Raw genomic sequence first — 20,935 nt, 5'->3', positions numbered from 1 at the left:
CAGTAAAACAAAAACTTCAATACCCATGATACCATACAATATAGTCACATGGTCCAATCATAGTGCAGGACCTCAGCCCATAAAAGGTATGACCCCCAACAGTCACTTCCTCTTTCTTTTCTGCTCTGCTGCAGATAAGTACAACATTGTTTTCTCTCAATGTTTTTTCGCTGCAGTGTTGGTGTATTGTGTGCAAATGTGTTTCACTTGTGTATACTGTCTTTTCGTATCACGCTTGTTCAGAGTGTTTTTGTTTACCCCCGCAGCCTGACCGGGTCTTTGCCGGTGGAGCGGGAGCAGGAGCGGACTACATGTTTTTCGCATAGTCCTATTTCTGTTTCTAGGATTCGCGTTGTGTCGCGCGTGCGAGCCAGCTACTTTCCTTTCACTTTCTGAGGAAAAGCCGGCTCGGTTCAGCAACACAATGGAAATTGCCTCCCTAATTTGATTCTCTCTACTGTGCATCCTGGATGCCCTACAGCTAAAGCGTAGGGTTGTAATAATTAAATAGGCACTGCCTAGAGTGCATATTCCAGGTTGCTCCCTCCACATTTCACTGACAAATTTCAAATATAGCCTGGCAGGGGTTTTGCACTCCCCCTTTTGATCTCTCCTGAATATAGTTCTGCATTTTTTATACAACTTTGGTACAGGAGAATGGCTCAATGGCATGGGGATGAGTCAGGATACTATCCTGAGGATAATTTTGACCAGCTTGAAATGAATCTAGTTGAGGCCCTTGATTCTAGGATACAGCAATCTGTCAACGCCGCCCTTGTGAAAGCTTTGGGACTTTTTTCTGGTCAATTGCTTGATTATGCTCGTAATCAAGGTTGGATGCCAGGACTCCTGGCCCCCAAGTGAGAATCCTAAGTCCAAGAACAAAGGGAAACAGGATGATTCTACACCCGGGATGCTCAGGCTGACGCCTTTGATAGACTTTGCCGCAAAAGAGCAAGCAAGCATAATTACAGTAGTAAAAAAGATGCTAACACTTTGTCTTCCTCCTCTGATAATGATGCCTCTTCTGATTAGGCCGACCCTGATGTTCCAGGGCTCAGCAAAAGACCTAAGAGACAGGTGTCTCCGCCCAAAGTTCTTGATTTTGACGCCAGTGACATTATTCATCCTAGGGCGTCCAATTGGGTCCCACCTCCTGAAGTGGCCAAATACGTACAATCCCACTTAAGTAAGAGCTTTGACAAGGAGGTTCGTGCACGTCTTTATGTTGAATGCCCCAGAGCAGACTTAGAGGGTAAAGTTGCAGATACTCCTGAAGTGGATCCCACGATGGTCATATTCATGAAAGAAATTTCTAAGGACCCGAAGAAGGGTTTAGACAGGGCGTGGCATAATTGCCAGGACAAACTCTTAGACATGTCAGTCCCCCTTACTGAAATCCTGGAGTTGACTTTTCACTCCAAAGCATCTGGAGTCGCAGTGGACACTGATATTCTGAATGGATGGGCATAGAGAGCCATTTGCCAGCTGGGCAATACTAATTGTGCCATTTCTTCCAAGAGCAAACGGACCTTCCTGATGCGTATTGATCCCAAACTTAATGATCTTTCAACTTCAGAAGCTGGTCCTGCGGTGGATTGAATGCTCTTTGGAGCACCGTTTGTGAAAGAACTATCAAACTTTTGCTCTACCTACTCTTCCCTCGACAAGGCCCAGATGCCCCTAAAAAGGGTTTTAAACGTGGCCTTTTTCTCAGGGCCGGTCATTATGGAGGGTGTATGCCCTACTGAGGAACCTTCACAAGCCCTCTAGGCTAGTACCTCAGAGGTAGAGGAGGCTGGTACGGAGAACCTGCGGAAGCCACCTTCTATCCCATCCGTTCCCGTGGTGGACGCTCCAGATTCGGCAGAGGTCCCAGACGGGGACAACAAGGAGCAATGCAGGACACAGGATATTCTGGTAGGTGTTATACCTTCTTCACAGGTGACTTTGGGGGCAGAGTGGGTTCTTTTCTACACAATTGGAAACTGATTTCGGGAGATCCTTGGGTTCTTCAGACAGGCTTCAGACTGGAGTTTTTCAGTACCCCGAAACAAACTCGGCCTCCTGCCCCAATGTATTTTTCCCTAGCAGATCTGTCCATTACGGGTCAAGAGTTGCAGTCCCTTCTAGACAAAAGTGTGGTGTGTCTTGCCTCACCTCACCCTTACGGTTTCATCAGCCCTATTTTCTTAGTAGACAAAAAGGGTGGAGTTCATCGTCTAGTGTTAAATCTCAAAGAGTTCAATTGCTGGATTTTTATACAGACACTTCAAAATGGAACGGATTCACATGTTGAGGGACATTCTGTTAGAGGGCGATTGGATGGTTTGTCTGGATCTAAAGGACACTTACCTTTCAGTCCCTATTTTCTCTCCTCACAGGAGATACCTCCAGTTTCTGTGGAGGGGACAGTGTCTAGAGTTCAAAGCTCTTCCTTTTGGCCTGTTGTCGGCCCCTTGGTGCTTCACCAAACTGATTAGACCAGTGGTAGAGTCCCTTCGAGCCAAAAGGGTTTGTTTGATAATTTATCTGGACGACATTTTACTGATGGCTTAGGATCCTCAGACTCTCCAGAGTCATTGGTTGTGGACTATTCAACTTTTACAGGATCTGGGATTCATTATCAATGTGCAGACGTCACTGTTGAAGCCTTCCCAGTTGATAGATTTCCGGATTGATTCAGTGTGAGCCCAGCTGATTCTTTCTTCTCTAAAGATTCGCAATATCAATAGGGAATTGCCAGGATAGTGGGGCTCCTGTCCTCATCCATTCAGGCCATTTTTCTGGCTCCCCTTCACTACCGTGCACTCCAGAGATTGAAAATTCAGCACCTACGGAACAGATTCCATTATCCGAAGAAGTGAAGATGGAGCTTCATTGGTGGTTGAACAATATGGAAGCCTGGAATGGCAGAGCCATCTTCAGTTCTCTCCCAGACGTAGTAATCAACTTGGATGCCAGTCAGTGGGGCTGGGGGGCCCGTTGCGGATGGATTGCTACGGGGGGCCGTTGGTCTCAGACGGAAATGAGACCCCACATAAATTGTTTAGAACTTCTAGCAGGCTCTTTTGCCATAAAGAGTCTTTCCCCTTAGAAGCCGGATTGTTGTATATTATTGAGGATGGACAACGTATCAGCAGTGAGATATGTCAACAAGCTGGGGGGTACCAAGTCCAGGATTTTAGCGGAGATGGCAAAGGAATTTTGGCATTATTGCCTTCTTCACCGTCTGAGTGTCACTGCGGTGTATCTCCCAGGAGTTCAGAACACAATAGCTGACTGGAACTCCAGGTACCTGAGGGATGCCAGCGATTGGAGGTTGGATCAGGATCTCTTTCACCAGATTCTTCTCAAAATGGGTCCCTGTGACATAAATCTCTTTGCCTCCCGTCTCAATTTCCAGATGCTGACTTTGTTCAGTTGGCGTCCGGATCCGCTGGCTCTAGTGACAGATGCCTTCCTTCAGGATTGGATTCAGTTTTGGAGATATGCTTTTCCACCATTTATGATGATTCCCAGGGTACTGTCTCAGGTGCGAAGACAAAAAGTGGAGACTGTGCTTCTAACCCCTATTTGGAGGGCTAAACCCTGGTTCCCGGTAGCTCTGCAGTTAGAATGCACTCCTCCTCTACTCATTCCGCCTCGTCGGAATCTTCTGCTGAGTCCGAAGGGCCTTCAACATTCCTTGGTACTGTCGAAAAAAGATGGTTGATGGTTTGGACAGTTTCAGGGTGAGATGGAGTTCCCCAGGCATTTCGCAAAGCCTGCAGGCTTCACCAAACAAGCACTCATAAGAGGTATGCATCAGCCTGGCGGAGATGGTCTAGTTGGTGTGACGGACAGAGTATCGATTCCATAGGGTCAAATGTTGACATGATTGTGAATCTTCTAGCAGAACTTGCGGGCTCGGGTCTGGCCTATCGTACGGTAAATAATTTCAGGTCAGCTATTTCTGCGGGTCACATTCAGGTAGAAGGTAAACCAGTTGGGGAACATCCACTGGTTTGTAAAGTGATGAAAGGGATTTGCATGACATCTCCTCCTCAATCAAGGTATTCTTCCCTTTGGGATGTAGATGGTGTTTTTAAAGTTTTTAGGCAAATGGCCATCTAACCATTATCTCTCCAGAAAACAAATTTCAGAAAAATTAACTATGTTACTTTGCCTTATTTCCTGTAAACGTGTTTTGGACGTTAGAGCTTTGGATTTAGCAGGAAGAACTTATTTTTCAGAGGGAGTTACATTTAATGTCACCAGAAGAACGAAAACCAATTGCAGGTTGGTAGCATATCCTAGGTTTCCTGAAAATCAATAGTTGTTTGTAGTTCAATGTTTGAAGGATTATGAAATTGCTACAGTTGATATTAGACAAGATGTTAAAAGTCAATTGTTAATATCATTGCAGAAACCATTTAAACCGGTGTCAGCTGCTACTTTATCCAGATGGATGAGGTGGTTAATGAATGAGGCAGGAATAGACATCCCTAAATGTGGGGCTCATTCAGCTAGGGGAGCAATGGCTTCCAAAACCTATGCGTTAGGTTCTCGTCTGGAAGACATTATGAGAGCAGCGGATTGGTCATCCGAATCTACATTTAGGAAATTCTATCACAAACCGTTAGTTGATGTTGCGACTGTGGTGGTTGGGCAGCTTTAAACAAGCATAACTAGAGCCTCTGGTCCTGGCATAGAATAAAAAAAAATTCTAGCTTACGCGTCAAGAATTTTCAATTCTATTAAGGACACAGAGGCAAGGATTATCCCACCCTTAATCTTGTATGAACCAATTTTGATTCATTTTTAATAGGAATGGTATGATTAAAAAATTTGTGGTATGTTTTTGGGTTTTCCCGCCCTGAATTATAGATTCAATACAATTGATTTATTCTAAGTATCTGTTATGATCGACAAAGGTATTACCTTCAATTTTATTTATCATCTTTAGGAACGGATCAGAAGACACCGTGATGGGTCGATTTTATAATTTCCTGTGTTTGAGGAAGACAAGCTCTTTGGACTTCAGTTTCTCGGATGTAGCTGTTGAAGTTGCATTTGTCCTGCCGCCTGTTGAACTAGGACCAAGATGTTTGGACTTCAGCTGGGTTGTTCACGGACTGTTGATCTGTAAGGAGTTTTGTTTCTACTACGTTCTGGTTCTTATCTGAACGTTACAAAGAAAGAGGAAGTGACTGTTGGGGTCATAGCTTTTATGGGCTGAGGTCCTGGACTATGATTGGACCATGTGGCTATATTGTATGGTATCATGGGTATTGAATTGTTGTTTTACTGTTATTTCATTGGCTGCTGTTTGGAACAGTAAAAGCATAATTCTCACCTCCTTGTCCTTTAATAGAATTGAAAATTCTTGATGCATAAGCTAGAAATTCTTTTATTCTGTGGCTCGCAGTCACTATCATATTGTAACCCTTCTTTTCTAGCAACCCCTTGTTTTCCATATTTGATATACTCTATCATGAGTATGCAAAAGACCTCTTTAGTGCTAAGAATTTCTCGTGTTTTTTTACCTTTCTTGTTGTGCAGTGAGGGATCCTAGATAAAATTCAGAATCTGGGGCCAGATGTAGCAACCCGTTTGCATGGCGCAAACTGCGATTTTCGCAGTTTGCACCATGCAAACGGCCTCACGCGATGCTCATTCCCAAATTATGAGTCGGTACTGACTCGCAATTTGGGAATGCGACTCGCAAATAGGAAGGGGTGTTCCCTTCCTATTTGCGACTCGCATCGCAATTCAGAGTTGCTTTGTGACCGCGAATGCGGTCGCAAACCAACTCGCAGTTACCACCAGTGTCACACTGGTGGTAACTCATTCGCAAAAGGGAAGGGGTCCCTATGGGACCCCTTCCCCTTTGTGAACGTCGACAAAAATATTTTTTCAGAGCAGGCAGTGGTCCTACGGACCATTGCCTACTCTGAAAATAACGAAACCAAATGGTTTCGGTTTATTTTTCATTTTGCAACTCGTTTTCCTTTAAGGAAAATGGGCTGCAAAATGAAAAAAAAAAAACGGCTTTATTTATAAAGCAGTCACAGACATGGAGGTCTGCTGTCTCCAGCAGGCCACCATCTCTGTGAGTGCAGGGACTCGCTATGGGGTCGCAAAATGTGACCCACCTCATGAATATTGATGAGGTGGGTCTTTGCGACCCCATAGCGAGTCGCAGAAGGTGTCTGAGACACCATTCTGCATATGCTTTTGCGAGTCTGAAATTGCGAGTCGCACCGACTTGCAATTTCAGACTCACAAAAGCATATCTTCCTACATCTGGCCCTTAATGACGTTTGCTACTGTGTGTTATGCTTTTCGAAATTCCCTCACAGGGTAAATTAGAGTGTTGTATTTGGTTCAGAAAATAGGTGAATCTGTGTCTGGACGGAGACTTTACATTTTAAAAAATCTTGCAAAATGTGACAGAGCTTTGCAGACGTCCTTTCTTACCCCCATCCCCCAAGCAAAATGCTTATTTTTCTCAGTGCATGTTCCGAGCACCCGCTGTTCCTGCTGCTCACCACCTCTCTGCTCACCCTCACAGGCCTTATGACACTGGATGAACACAACAAATTCGAGAACCTGAGCTCTCCCCATAATAAATTCTGGATCCCGTGCGTCTGGTTCGCCAACCTGGCAGTCAAGGCTCGGAACGAGGGGAGGATTAGGGACAATATGGATCTGCATCTCATTCTGAACGTGAGTCCGGGCCATTGTTGCTCTAGAGGGGTTTCCACCCTGTAGGCGGGAGCGAGCAAGTCAGATGCAGAGAAACCAGCCTAGAGGGAGGAAAGCTACAGTGAACAAAAGAATTGGGATAGGGCGGGAGGGAGAGGCGGTTGGATCGGTGGCTGTCCGGATGGATAAATGAAGGTACAGATGTTCCGTTGTGAAAATACCAGGGTTGGGGTCTGAAATCACAGGGTTCTGGCGTCCAGAATGTCCTCCTCCCAACTCTTCGAGTCATTTCAGAAAGCTGCTACAAAAACGCATTTTCCAAACCAGCGCTTGCCAGTGTTGGGACCACGAGATGTGGTGAAGAAGTAAAACCTGACTCCCACTACTAGCAACTCACAGCAAAGCATCACTAAGCATTAAACTAGTAACCCTTCACACTTAACTACCCTCTCCCAGGAGTTGAACTGGAAGAATCAATCTTCCTCTATGTATATTTTTAAAAACAACCAGTCTTTTGTATTTTTTTTATTAGAATGTGTCACTCTTAATGTGCATAGCAAAAGTGCGCTGCAAGTATCACAAGGCATCATATTTGGCGAAACAGAAAACACCTCAAATAAATAAACTTATCAACAACGGTACGGGGAGTTGGAGGGAAGGAAAACATATAGGTGGGTGGTTTGGTTTTTGGAAGCAGCTGTGCGTGGAGGAGGCCGTTAAGGTGGCAAGAAGCAGAGGGTAGGCGGAGTAGTTTGGCAAGAGGCCACTAGGGCTGGACCAAGGCACATCTGTTCTCCCTGAGGATGACCGTGGGCGTCATTTAGGGGTCACCAGGGGTTGCAACGGTGACCCCTGGCTTGTCCCATGAGATCCCTGGGACTACCTGTGTGACCCCAGGACTCAAGAGATGGCAACATCATTGCCAGGGACACAGAGCCAGTTCGTCTTTATAGACGTCAGTTGTGATTTCACTCCCTATGTGTACTGTCAATTTTGTATAACACTGATAGCGAATAATACTACGTTATTCAATATTAGTGTAATACAAAACAGAGCGCAATTAGCTAGAATATGAACTTCTATGGCAATGCTTTTAGATGTTTGTTGTGTGCGTGTTTGGGGGTGAGAGTGTGCTTCTGTGAGAGAGATTGTGTGTGAATGTGAGGTGCATGTGTAAGCATGTGAATGTGAGTGAAAGTGAAGGTCAAAGGGCATGCGATGTCACTTCTGCCACCCCTGGCATTTTGTTGAATTGCGTCCATAAGGGTGACGTGTGTCGGATGTCGCTCATGTTGGTAGTGGTAGTGTCTTCAGGGATAAAAGCTGGCCCGGGGGCTAGGCGTAGGGATGGCAGGCACCAGTCAAAGATATTATGTGTCTTTCTAACTGTCTTTTCACTTACAGGAACTAAACTCCCTGCGGACACAATGTGGGAAGCTCTATGGCTATGACTGGATCAGTGTGCCCCTTGTGTACACACAGGTGAGGACAAGGCTCTGCAGCATGGATCCAAATTTACAGACACTGCGATACACACTGCTCTAGTCTGCCAATTCCCCAACTTGTTCTGATTTTGCAGACTAGTGTCCATTGCAGTGTCTTTTACGGTAGGCCTTTTCCTGGGCAATACTCATCTGTTTTTGACAAAATAACAGGAGAGGGTTAACAAGGGCTATTGAGGTGCTCTCTTACACAAGCAATGTTTAAATGGGAACTGCACCTTGTCTGCATCATGAGCACCTTAAGCACTATCCCATTACATGAATACCTATTCAGCATCCTCTACGCTAATGTTGTTAGGAGATGCTAGAACAAAACTAAGTAAATTAACAATAATGTGTTATATTAATGAATACCCATAGTGAACCAGCGGAAAGAACTTTGTAAATGTTTCATTTGTGACTGAAATTTCTCCGGGAGCAGAATTACATTAACAGAGGAAAAAAAACAGTGCATTTCAGGTTGACTGTGTGGTGCACAGTTTGCAAGAAGAAAAGTGTTTGGGTGGGGGCATGAGAGACGGGGTGACCACTATCTTGGTCAAGATGACATTTATATTTAATTTGCGGCCCATTTAACATATATCAGGAAAACACACTTCTGTACATTAAAGAAAAGTTGTTTCAAAATGCAACAGTACTACATCAGTGTATACCTGTAATATCAAGTGTGAAAATGCAATCTGCACATTGTGAATGATGCATGAAAATATAAATTCACAAACATACTGCTAGCCATTTTTCAAGACATCAAATGAACATAAGCAAATAATTAAAATAAGGTGTATACTCCTGTGAGGAATGGTGGAAGACGCGGTTACCTACCATGTCTTCATTGTTATTCCAAGGGTTCTTTGACACGCACTTCTGGCACTAGCTGTTCCATGCGAGATATTTCAAATGATACCAGAGGTGGCCATCTCAATATATTTCCAGTGATGCCAAAAATACCTTGCCTAATTGTTCCTGTGCAAAAAGAGTTTACAGAGACCCTGTATCAAGTAATCTTTGTGGCCCCATGGAGATTCCTGACAGACACCAGTAAAGTTGAACAGGGCTTCTGACTCAAGTGGCTATAAGAAGTCTATATATACCCAGACCTCCGCTTGTTTCACTTCTTCGTCCTCTTCCCAGGGATATTGTATGGTCCCATCACTTCCTATGGGGCTTGGATAATCTCACTCTTCCGCATTCTCCCAAGGACCTTGTATGGTCTCACTTCTTCCTATGACCCTAGAATGAGCTCACCTATTCGCCTTCTTTACAATGACCGTGGATAGTTTTATTTCTTATCCCTCTTCCCGTTGATCCCCAAAACCATTTCTTCTACTGGTGGTTCAGCTGCCTACAGAGACTCCATCATGCAAAACCCATATATCACACATTTTGATTAAGTCCAGGGCGTAGACCACAATATTGGACACCCTGACCTTTCCAGTTTAGTCATATTTGAGCAGTGACTGGGACATATTGGTCTTTCTTTGGAGAACTTCCACAGCATTGAGAACCTCATGCTCTCATGAGGCACCTCTTTGAAAGCAAAGAAATGTGGGGAAAATGTTGTCACTTCCTGCTTTCAGGCAAGACAAGGCCTTAACATCACATTTGGGGCCCTTTTGACAAGTTCTTTAATCTATTGTTTTTTAAAGATAGTCAGTGAGTCACTCCAAATAAACAAAAGAGCATATGCATAATAAGTCATAAACATATGTATGCTTGTCAAACATTCTCTCGGCTATGTGGGTTTTCCTATTGTGAGGCAACCCCCATACAAATCATATAGCACCTGGTGTGTCTGAAGAAAGAGGATCACACCATGATAGTTTCATAGGGCATAGTCTACCAGTTAGGCCTACTGCAATCCCTAACATTAGCGAAAATGTACGTAATCCACGGTGGCCATAATCTGTATGCATCCTTCTGTTGCGCTGTATCCTTCCTGATCTCACCTTTTCCTTTGCTTCCTGTGGACCTCGAATGACCTCACCTCTTTCTCCATTTTCTTAAAATATTGCTTGCCTCTACTGTTCCTCTTTTTACGCTGGAGTCTGGCTGGCCTCTACGGTCATCTTGTTAACTCCTTTTACCCTGGACTGTGGCTTGGCTTTTGTGTCCCTTTTTTCTATTGGACTTTGCCTGGCATCTCATGTTGCCACTTTTACCCTTAACCTTGGCTGACTCTTACTGTTCCTCCATGTATCCTAGATATTGTCAGACCTTGCATCTCACTTCTTATGTCTTGTCTGGCCTCTTGAGTACCTCCTTTTATCTCGTGCCACTATGTTTACACTTCCTCCCGTTGCCCTAGATCTCAGCTGATCGATCTTTTCTCTTCCTTCTCTTGAGTGGTTTCAGTCTTCTTCCCTTAACCACTAGCTGGACCCACCTCTATCCCTAGACATTGGCCTATTTCCATTGTTTCGATGAGCCTCATATAAGATGTGCCCTCTTCTTCCTGTCCCAAAGGTGGTAACTGTGGCTGTGTACAGCTTCTTCGTAGCATGCTTAATAGGACGGCAGTTTCTGGACCCGTTAAAGAAGTACCCTAACCATGAGCTGGACCTATATGTGCCGGTATTCACACTCTTGCAGTTCTTCTTCTATGCCGGATGGTTGAAGGTGAGTTTAATTGCAGCAAACGATCTCACAAGAAATGTCCTGCCCTGACTATTATCTGAATTCTTCTCAGTCTATCATATCTTTGGGAGCCCAGATGAGAAGGCGAGGGATTGAATTTAAGTTTGCAATCAGCCTGTGTGAGGAAGTACAAAAGGAGTGGCTTCACTGAAAACTGTAAGGTCAATCCTAATGACATGTGCAGTTTTGAAGCCTCTGACATGGGAGATGAGAAGCCTCCTCTGATAGACACCGGTCCCTGTTACTTTGACATTCTCCTGATGTACTGTACTTTTCTTCTGATGGTGTCATAAGTAGCATAGTCTCTAGCTCTGCAATGATGCCCCTGCGCTCTACTTTTTTTAATCAGATGGAGGACATCTGTCTCTGTGTCTTTAGCTATACACTGAGGTCCAGTGCTTGTATTCTGGTGGTGGACAACTATCCCTGCGCCTCTAGCTTTCTCCTGATGCCTAGTACTATTTCTCAGATTGTGGTTCACTGTTATGTTATGGTGGGCATCTGTCGAAGTGTGTCCTATCTTGGTCATACACATTATATGAATAATGGACTGTCTCACTGAATTTCACTTTACTGTGATGTCCTTCTCACTTATTATGAAATAGCAGACCCGTACCCTGTGTCTCTGACTTGGACCTGGTGCTTTGTGTTCATTCTCTGATCGCAGGCACCTGTTTCCTTGTTTCTGATTTTTCCCTAATGCTTTGTGCTCCTCCTCTAAGGGAAGATGTCTTTACCTATTTCCCCAACTTTATCCTGATGCCTCTCACTGTGTATCTGCTCTGATTTTGCCTTCATGCCTTAAGCTCTTGCACTTGTCTCAGTGTCTCTGAATTTGTTGTTATACCATGTGCTTTTACGATATTAGACTAATAGACACCTGTTCCTGAGACTCTGTTAGCAATATTTTTGCACTGCTTGAGGGCCAGTTGATTAAAGCATTGCATATGTTCGCTGTGCAGGTGGCTGAGCAGCTCATTAACCCCTTTGGAGAAGATGATGATGACTTTGAAACCAACTGGCTGATTGACCGAAACCTGCAGGTATTAACCAGTGTCTAATCCTTTGACCATGAAGCATAATTGCACCTCCCAAATAGTAAGTGCTTCTCTCAGCGAAGCCACTAGGCGCCTTCGTCTGTCGAAGGGCCCCTTTAAAAAATTCTTTTAGAATTAACATCTCAGCGAATACCTGTTCCTGACTGTAGACAACCAAACAGTGTAATTGCTTTGGAAGAGCACTTACAGTGTTTGTCAAAATCAATAAAAGTACCGTGTTCAGTGGCTGCTCCTCATCGTCAAGAAGCTCCCGATTGGACATGTTATTGATTCCTGATCATGTTAGTGATTCCTGGTTGGCTGACCATAGAATATTGGATTATGATTGTAGATCAATATAATACTTGCCCCTCGTTGGGTGTTTTTACATAACATACTCTTAGTTAAATACTTTGATGATACCTCGTCACGACTGGGCATTCTCTTAACACTGCGCCTAATTGATGCCACTTGGCAATGCAACAATAGAAGTACTTTTTGCCATTTAAGCTAGGATAAGTATTCTCATTGCAATTACATGGAATGCATAAAGGAAGACATAGATAACACCTTCAATGCCTACATATGGCCGAGAGTCTGTTGCAATACTTACTCCTAATGGGGTGAGTTTGCCTCCTCCTGATTGGGCTCCCCTAAAATGCCTCCTACTTACTACAAGGAGTTGCCAATACATGCTCCTAATTGAGCAACCTTAGAAGAAAGAGAGAGTAGGTTTGGGTGAGAGATGGTCTCCGGGCCAGTCCGGAAATGAGTTATGGAATGTCAAGTAAAATAGTGCATGCCCCCCTGAAGCACTGTGTACTGAGATGACAGGCTTGGTAAGCCTGCAGAGATCACAACACCCACGCCACTGGCTCAGTGTTCTATCCTGATATATATTGTTCTGTCTCGGCAAATCTTTTCTGAGACTTAACTAAAATATAATGCTGTCATTGTGTCTGGAGATAAATGTCTGGGAATATGAATTCTCAGCGGAGACATAAAGTTCTGCCCTTAAATATCATGTTATTTAATGGAATATAATGTTCTGCCCAGTACTGACCTCAGATATGATTTATCCTAGAATATGATGATCTATTCCCAGATATAAGATTTTATATACAGTTGTAACATTCTGTCCATTTATACAACCAAGGCAACTTGATTTTTCAGCCTCGGTGAATTCAGCATAATTAATGATTTACTGCATAAACCATAATTTACAGCTTAATATGCTGATTTCAGATAAACTTGTTGCTAGAATAAACCGATCAAAAATTACAACATTGATGTATGCCATTTGCAATCCATTTTAGACTCTTTAGACTTTGCCTGCCCGGATTACCTCTAAATTCGAGATTCACACTTTTAAGAGGCGATAGTTTGCTTCTTGATTAAGATGTGTATCCCACTGCCATCTAGGTGGGCAGTGCAAGTATTAGGCATACTTTATTGTCACTGTTTGAGACAGTTCACATAATATTTATGGCAGCATCATTTTCAAAAGGGTTGACAGAATGAGGTACAAATGCATACCTTTGTAGTCTGTTTTTAAATTGCATCTAGGTTAGACACTGGCACAGACATTTAATAGTTTTCCTAGGAGCTTTTTTTCTGTCAAAATAGCTTCCTCCAGCAAGTCACAAGGTGAAACACAAAATAAATACCACATTATCCCAGGAGACAAATTCTAAAACTAACTGGTAATGTCAGACTAAAAGAGGAGCATAACTTATAGAGAACAGCATCTGCACGTCTGACTTTTTAAATTTATGAATCACTGAAGAAATATATGTTACATCAATACTTTGTGTTTTTAAATTTAATAAGAACATTATTATATCTATTATTAGTTTTCACAACTCTAGGCACAGGTAATAGCTTGTCATTTGGCTCTGCACTGCTCTGTGTAAAATATTCTGGCTTGTGATTTAGGGTCTGATTCAGAGTTTGGCAAATGGGATACTTCTTAAAGAAAAAAGGGGATTCGGAGGATTAATGGTCCAGTGTATGCCCTCCTGTGAATACTACTATACAATGAAATACACTGTTCCAAAAGGAAAAAAGAGACAAGGAAAACACTAGGGAGCCCTAATTATTAGGAGCAAGAGTCCACACACACCCAATTGGGTGTCATGCTTCATCATCGGACATGCTCCTCGTCAGACCGGCGCTGCAATGTCTGACGGGCACCCCCCGTAGGAGGGCTCTTTGCCGGAGATCTTTTCTCGATGATGCCACAAACCCCAAGAGTGAGTAAGGAGAAAAGGAAAGGAGAGATCAACAGGAAAACTAAAATTGGCTCAGGACCCAACCTGAGTAATAGATTTATTTGCCTGCGTTGGGCGATGGCCAAGATTAAAAATGTAACAAGAGTGAAATAGAGGTAATGCTCAACCACTCTCTACCAACTTTTTAAGGAAGAAAGGAAGTCAGGAACTACCAGACCATCCTCAAAATGAGGTTGACATGTTTCGCGTCTCTATGGTCCAAAAGGATCCTATGACGCTTCTTCAGGACCTAATGCATCTTAAACTTCTCCTTCAATTAACTAAATTGACTCCTATAATCTGAAACTGTCAGTAATAATGTTGTTGGTAGTGGCAAACCCATGCATAATTGATAGAGATGGGCTTACCCTCCCAAGTCGGGACCGGGCTTCATGGGATCACACAGGCCATTAGCCAGGCGTGCAAAAACTCTGATAGTAAAGTAGATAAAAAAGCAAGAAAACACACACCTCTGTTACAGTACAAATTGAGACTTCATCCATCAAATGGCAGAGTGTGCTTAACTTGTACATAAATTGTATGAAAGTTTAAATTCACCTGAGCGCACGTGTTAACCCACCCGTGTGGTGTCACTAAACTGGTCATGGTAAAAGGGAACAGTAGACCAGTATGGGTACGGGATTACTGTGTCTATTTACTTGTATCGTGAAATAAATTACTTCACAACTGACCCGCAAAAAACTAAGAAGACAGGCAGTAACAATAAAATGTTTGTTGAACGAAAGATCTATGTAAAGCAAACAAAAATGTGTCAAAAGACTAGAGAGTTTCCCGACATTAAAACCGGCCCTTTAAATGTAAAAAGTGGGACATAGGCTCTGGATCAAACAATCATCACAACCCCTTCCATCCAAGGAATAGCAAATACAGAATATGTGAGCCATAATGGAGCCTCCCAAAATGAGGGGGCCGTCAAAATAATTAGTTTATGTCGAAAATTCAACAGGCAGACACCCGAGGCACTTACTTCTGAAATCCTGGTGTCGGGTGGATAACCTAACCCATGGGATACTTCGTCACATGCATGAAAGATTTTCCATCCGCATTACACGTGCCGTAGAATGTAATGCACGTGTACACCGGACAGAATATCCATCATGCTTGTTATGGAGTATCCCATCCACCAAACCCTAAATCAGACCCTCAATATTCTTTACAAATATATAATATTATGTCCTGGGATAGAATGTAACTTTGCTTGATATAGTATTCAATTTCTGTTCTGAGATATGTTATTCCAGAATTTTCTTGAGATGTAATGTTTTCCTGGGAGATATAATTCTCAAAGGATCAAAGGGCCTGTCCTCAAATACTTATCTCCTACCTGATTTTTAACATACTCTTTCTGTCCATAGACATAAAACTCTGTTGGACGACATAAGGTACTATTTGTGTCGTACATTGTAAAAATCTGTTTTTGCATTGAACTCGTGTTCTATCCTGAGATATTAATTTTCCTGTGATTCAGTACTTTTTACTTTGATTCGAGAGATCATCTCCTGGTTCTGATACCTCGAAATTGATACATAGTTTTGGTGATCCTACTTTTGATGTAATGGTTTGACAGTGACCTAAAACTGATGTGTGTTCTAGGATTATAATGTGCTGATTCATTACTTCCAGCAAATGTAATGGTTCTGGCCTCAGAAAAGAATTTCAGTTTTGACATATGAACGACGGGGCAGGCACGTTCTAACCCTAAAGATGACATTTAGGCCCAGAGTCTCAAAGATTTAGCGTCTGGTTTGCATCACCTTTGTACCGCTAAACCAACGTTAAACCTTTTTTGGGATTCACAAACCAAAGGAAATTTGTACTTGCGTTGGTTTGTTCAGAAAAGTAACGCAAAGCAGCACGAAATGCTGCTTTGTATTACTTTGCATTAGGGGGTTGTTATATGGGTGGTACATGGGTGTACCCCTGCTACCATCCATGCTTTTTGATGCTAAACCCTATTCTCAAACATCAATGCACGGGGTTTAGTGCCATACATTTACATAGCTGAAAGTGAATATGGAGCTCTTCTGCTCTCTCCTTGTCACACAGCGCAACATTTTTGGCTGCTGTGCTGCATTGCCAGACCCCTCTCAGAATCTGGGCCTTCGTTTCTAGTAGTTACTCTAAAGTTGCTGTTCTAATTTACACCCAAGCTGACACTCTGCGATTCCTACCTTTGTTATTTCTCAAAACTTAATTTTATGAACAAGTGTCCATCATTGCAGCCAGCAAACAAATATGTTGGAACCAAGTTGCACCTGAATGAATAGGCTCAAATAGGGCGAAACCAGTTTTGGATTGGTTTTATTCTCGTTCAGAGAACCAGAGAGGACCTGGCTTAGCAGTTCAGACTGGACTGTTCCTGCTGATAGAGATCCTGGTTTCTGGGGCACAGCATTAGGTGTGGTCACAACTCTGGTGGCCTCTACTCATGATTCTTTACCTAGTCAAGTGGCCTCTGCAACAAACTTAGGATTTATTTTTGCCAACACTCTTATCTTTGACCTCCTGGTCAATAGGACTGTGAGTTCCTGCTTTTTTTATTATCAAAATTCTGAAAAAGATCATCCCACTTTTGTCTGCTGAATTCAAAGTAGCAGTGGTCATGGATTTACTTACATTGCGCCTAGACTATTGTAACGCTTTGTACGTCCTCGCCCAACAGACTACAGGTCATTCAGAATGCAGCATCTCACCTGGTACTGAATCTTCCTAAACACCTCTCGGTTTTGCACTGCCTTCACTGACTGCCTCTTAGGAAGCGTGTGACATATGAAGCACGTTGCATGGTCTACTTGGCTCTTTACCAGCGAGGGCTGGTACCTCTGAGAACAGCATTCCACTGGCATACCCCACAATGGCAGCTGAGGTTATCTTCTCTTAGGAAGGTGACCATTCCTAAATTCTGGAAAGTCAGGTGGGGCGGTCGCTCCTTTTCAGAAGCAGCAGCTAAATTGCGGAACACTCTGACAACACAGACTGCAAGCTTGGACATCTGCAGGCAATGTAAAACCTGGCTCATCTCCCTTCCGGGATGGCAGCTCTGTTTGTAGCAGCTGTTTTCTAGTACTCACTTTAGCGCTTTGACACCCTCTGGCATAGTGCGCTTTACAAATCTCATTCCGTTACTATTGGAGAAGGACGAAGGCTGATTTGTATATGGCTAGTTCTAGTCTTAGGGGCATGGTGGGTAAATAAACATTGGACTAGAAGACGTCCCACAGGTGTTACCAGTCACTGAGATTAGTCCAAACATTCCATCTATCACTTTTTTGTATTCTTCAGTGCAATACACTTAGAGAGACAAGGCCGCCCAGACGTGGGTCTTGTGCTCACTGTGCCTCTGGAACCAAACTGCACCTGATTGAGAGGTCCAACTAATCCCGAACTGGTCTTGGGCTGCGTGTGCTTTGGTTCAGAGAGGACGTGGCTTGGCAGTTCTGACTAGACTGTTACTATTGGAGCAGAACTAAGGTTGATTTGAATATGTCAGGGTCTAATCTGAGGTGGCATAATGGGCACAAATGACAATGGACTGGGATGTGGCCCAGAGTAGTTGTTGATTCCATTCATCTTTTGTTTGTATTCCTCCGTACAATCATAAACAGCCAACAGCTGCAAAAGGAGACTGTGGCAAATCTACAAGTGAAGACAAGTGTCTAGCCGTTCTAATTTCTTGCTAAAGTTCATCATCCTAATTAAAATAGCATGTGTGCTGTCGATTCTGGGGTAGCCCAGAATCTTTGTGTCTGTTCCAGCACATTCTGATGAAACTAATTGTCATCCTGGAAGCTCTAGCAGCAGCACACCTCTCAGAATTAACCTCTCAATTGATTTCTTATCAAATTAGTATGTTAGAGACAAAGATTGAGATGTACAGAAAGAGTGCTGTTTCGCTTCATCACACCTCCTACTTTTTACTGCGCATTAGAAATGCCTTGGCTAGGCTTTACTAATTCTGGCACGGTTATGGAACATTCATACAACCATGTATGCCCAAAAACGTTTAAAGGTTGTGTGCAGGGATTCAGTCGCTGTCCTAAGGACGAGTCTCCAAATGGTTGTGTGCGGGAGCCGAGTTACAATACGAGAGAAACTTTCAGAATTTCATAACACAGCTGGTCATAAGTGAGCCTGATCAGCTGCCAGTCTAACATGGGAACAAGATGTAATTATTACAAGGCAGAAATGTGTACTAATATATTGCACTAAGTAAAATCTACAGAAGGGTTTGATTCAACCCTCGGCTTTCATTGCAGGAGTTCCATAGTTTTCAGTAAAAAAAGATATACATCAGTGCCCTTCAGCCATCTTTAATGACCTGGATCTTGGTGTATCCTACAATTTGGTATAGAAGTCATGAATGGAAAACACTTTAAAATGTATTACAAAGTGAATCCATTTGAATAATTTAATGTTCCATATGCCTACAAGTGTTCTGTTACTAAGGTTTTGGGCGATATAAAATGTACATTTTCTCCAAAATGAATTAAGAACATAAACAGCATGGTAGCCGTTTTGCCACACTTGTGGGATAGTAAACTATTCGCAAAATAGAAAAAAGTATTTCACTGTACTTAAGTGTTGTCTCCTGGGTAGGCGGTAGATACAGGAACAAATGTGAAGGAGTGTGCTAAACTTCAAGTGGACACAATTTGCCTACTCCCAGGTATGTTACAAAGCTTCTTAAGAGTTTTCTTTTCATGTATATTGTTCAGACATTACACTTGGAGAAATGTACTGCTTGACTTGAGGAATAAGCATTTGTAGCATTGGAAGCGTTAAGGAATGGCTGCACTAGTCAGACAAACCACAAAATTTTGTGAACACAGACACTTCTAACATAGGCCTTCCACCTTTCCTACCCCAAGTTCATTAGGATGTAGAAATACATCAGTGGCTTTTTAATTCACAGAAATAGATGGAATTTGTAGGTGATTGTACAATATTTGCAGTCAGTGGCTCCACTGTTTGGAAGATAGGGCAATTCCCTTTGAAACCTTTAATCATAATAGTCTATGCAAAATCCAGATGCAAACCAGCTGGAGAGCGTTTACTACCAATTTATTATTACCTTTTATTCAGGGCCATGGTTGAAAAACCAGATGCCTTTATTCTGCAATGTCAGACGTTAACCATATGCTTGCACCTGTTGACATGACTCCATGTTGGAAATTACGTGTGGAAGTACTGCAGTGGTTAAATGCACGGTCAGTTATAAAAGACCTATGTGCCCTAGGAATTCTTGAGTTCGGTAGGCAAAGAACCTACTAAATCTTACATTCATGACTCTCTACTCTGAATATCTGAAGACATCCATATAACTAGACAATAATGACATCTGGACATGACAATAGCTGGGCACCATTGAAGACAAAGCCATGGCCCTACGTACTCATTCTCCAGCAGAACCTCTGTCATTGCATCCGTTGGAGTACCTTCTACATTAGTAGTAGGATTTTCTGACTCTGGTATATTGTCTTCATAGTCTGGCTTTAGCTGTAGTGAGTAACAGCAGGGCTCAGTGTATATCCTGATTTAGAAAAACCTAATCTGTGGAGTTCCACAAGGATCCTACATGAGCCCGACTCTCTCCAACATATATATGACCCCTCTAGCCAGCATCATCTGTTCTTATGATATCAACATCTTCTCCTATGCCGACTATATACACAACTCATTCTCTCTCTTACGGACAAGACGTCCAGTACCTAGATCAAGTTCAATGCCTGCATGACTGAAGTTGCCCACTGAATGAAGACCAACTGTATAAAGCCAAAAAGAGTGAAATCATGATCTTTGGGATGAACACATGACTGTTGGACTCCACCTGGTGACCAACAGAGCTAGGACCGACACCCATCCCCAACACTCATGCCAAGAACCTCAGGATCATTATCAAAAGCAAACTTGACATGACTGCTCAGCGCCAGTGCCATCACAGCCTCATTTTTCCATACACTGAAGTTGCTGAGGAAGTTTTTCACATTTCTCCCAATCAGCACCCTGAAAACCGTCATGCCCACCCTGGTCACAAGAAAGCTGGACTATGGGAATACCCTCTATACCGGGATCAATTAAAAAAAACTCACCAGAAGGCTGCAGATCATTAAGAACTCGGCGTCCAAAATCACTCTGAACCTCCCACGCCACATTCACATCACATGTGAAGGAGCTCCACTGGCTCCTCATTCACAAACAAGCACAATTCAGACTCCACACCCACACTTTCAAAGGAGTACATAACACTGGCCCAGCATACCTCAATAATCGTCTGCTTTCACAAACCTTCCAGACACCTTCGCTTGTGCAGACCTCTGCTTGCACAAATCCCACACATACGGAAAGCCAGACCCGTGGTCGAGGCTTATCCTACATCGCTCAAAAAGAGAGGGATGACCAGCTGCTACATATAAAAGCCTCCTCCTCACTTCTTGAATTCCGCAAGAAGCTTAACACCTGGCTATTTGAGTAATCCTACTAGGCCCTAGTTGTGTCTAGACTCACACCAGCTCAGGGCCAGCATCACCTACAGGGAGATAGTGCGCTGCATGAATCTACATCATAAAACGTAATGTTTGAAGATGTGCTTCAATGTTTTTTCTTAACTTGTCTCCAGCAATTTGATGCACATGCAGAAAAAAGCATTAGGACTCTGGAACGCTATTTGCATTGTTTCGTGCTGTCTGGGCAGAATAGTCAGTGTGGTGAGGCAAGGGAGCAGCATTAGGGCACTTGATGGAGCCATATTAAAACTAAAGGCCCCAAAACTGCATTTTCAATT

General features: G+C 43.1%; 1 protein-coding gene across 1 annotated transcript in view; it reads left to right on the top strand.

Annotated features, from left to right (window-relative positions):
• BEST1 (bestrophin 1) overlaps positions 1-20,935 on the top strand; it is a 253,632-nt gene that overhangs the window by 149,488 nt on the left and 83,209 nt on the right. Inside the window, exons 5-8 of the mRNA XM_069223219.1 lie at positions 6,557-6,711; positions 8,095-8,172; positions 10,656-10,808; positions 11,789-11,869. Of these exons, the coding sequence (XP_069079320.1) occupies positions 6,557-6,711; positions 8,095-8,172; positions 10,656-10,808; positions 11,789-11,869 (467 nt within the window). The remainder of the gene's footprint in view (positions 1-6,556; positions 6,712-8,094; positions 8,173-10,655; positions 10,809-11,788; positions 11,870-20,935) is intronic.

The sequence above is a fragment of the Pleurodeles waltl genome, chromosome 3_1, assembly GCF_031143425.1.
Source record: "Pleurodeles waltl isolate 20211129_DDA chromosome 3_1, aPleWal1.hap1.20221129, whole genome shotgun sequence".
In the NCBI taxonomy this organism is placed as follows: domain Eukaryota; kingdom Metazoa; phylum Chordata; class Amphibia; order Caudata; family Salamandridae; genus Pleurodeles; species Pleurodeles waltl.
Note: the sequence above shows the minus strand (reverse complement) of the source record. Positions and strands in the feature narration are given on the sequence as shown.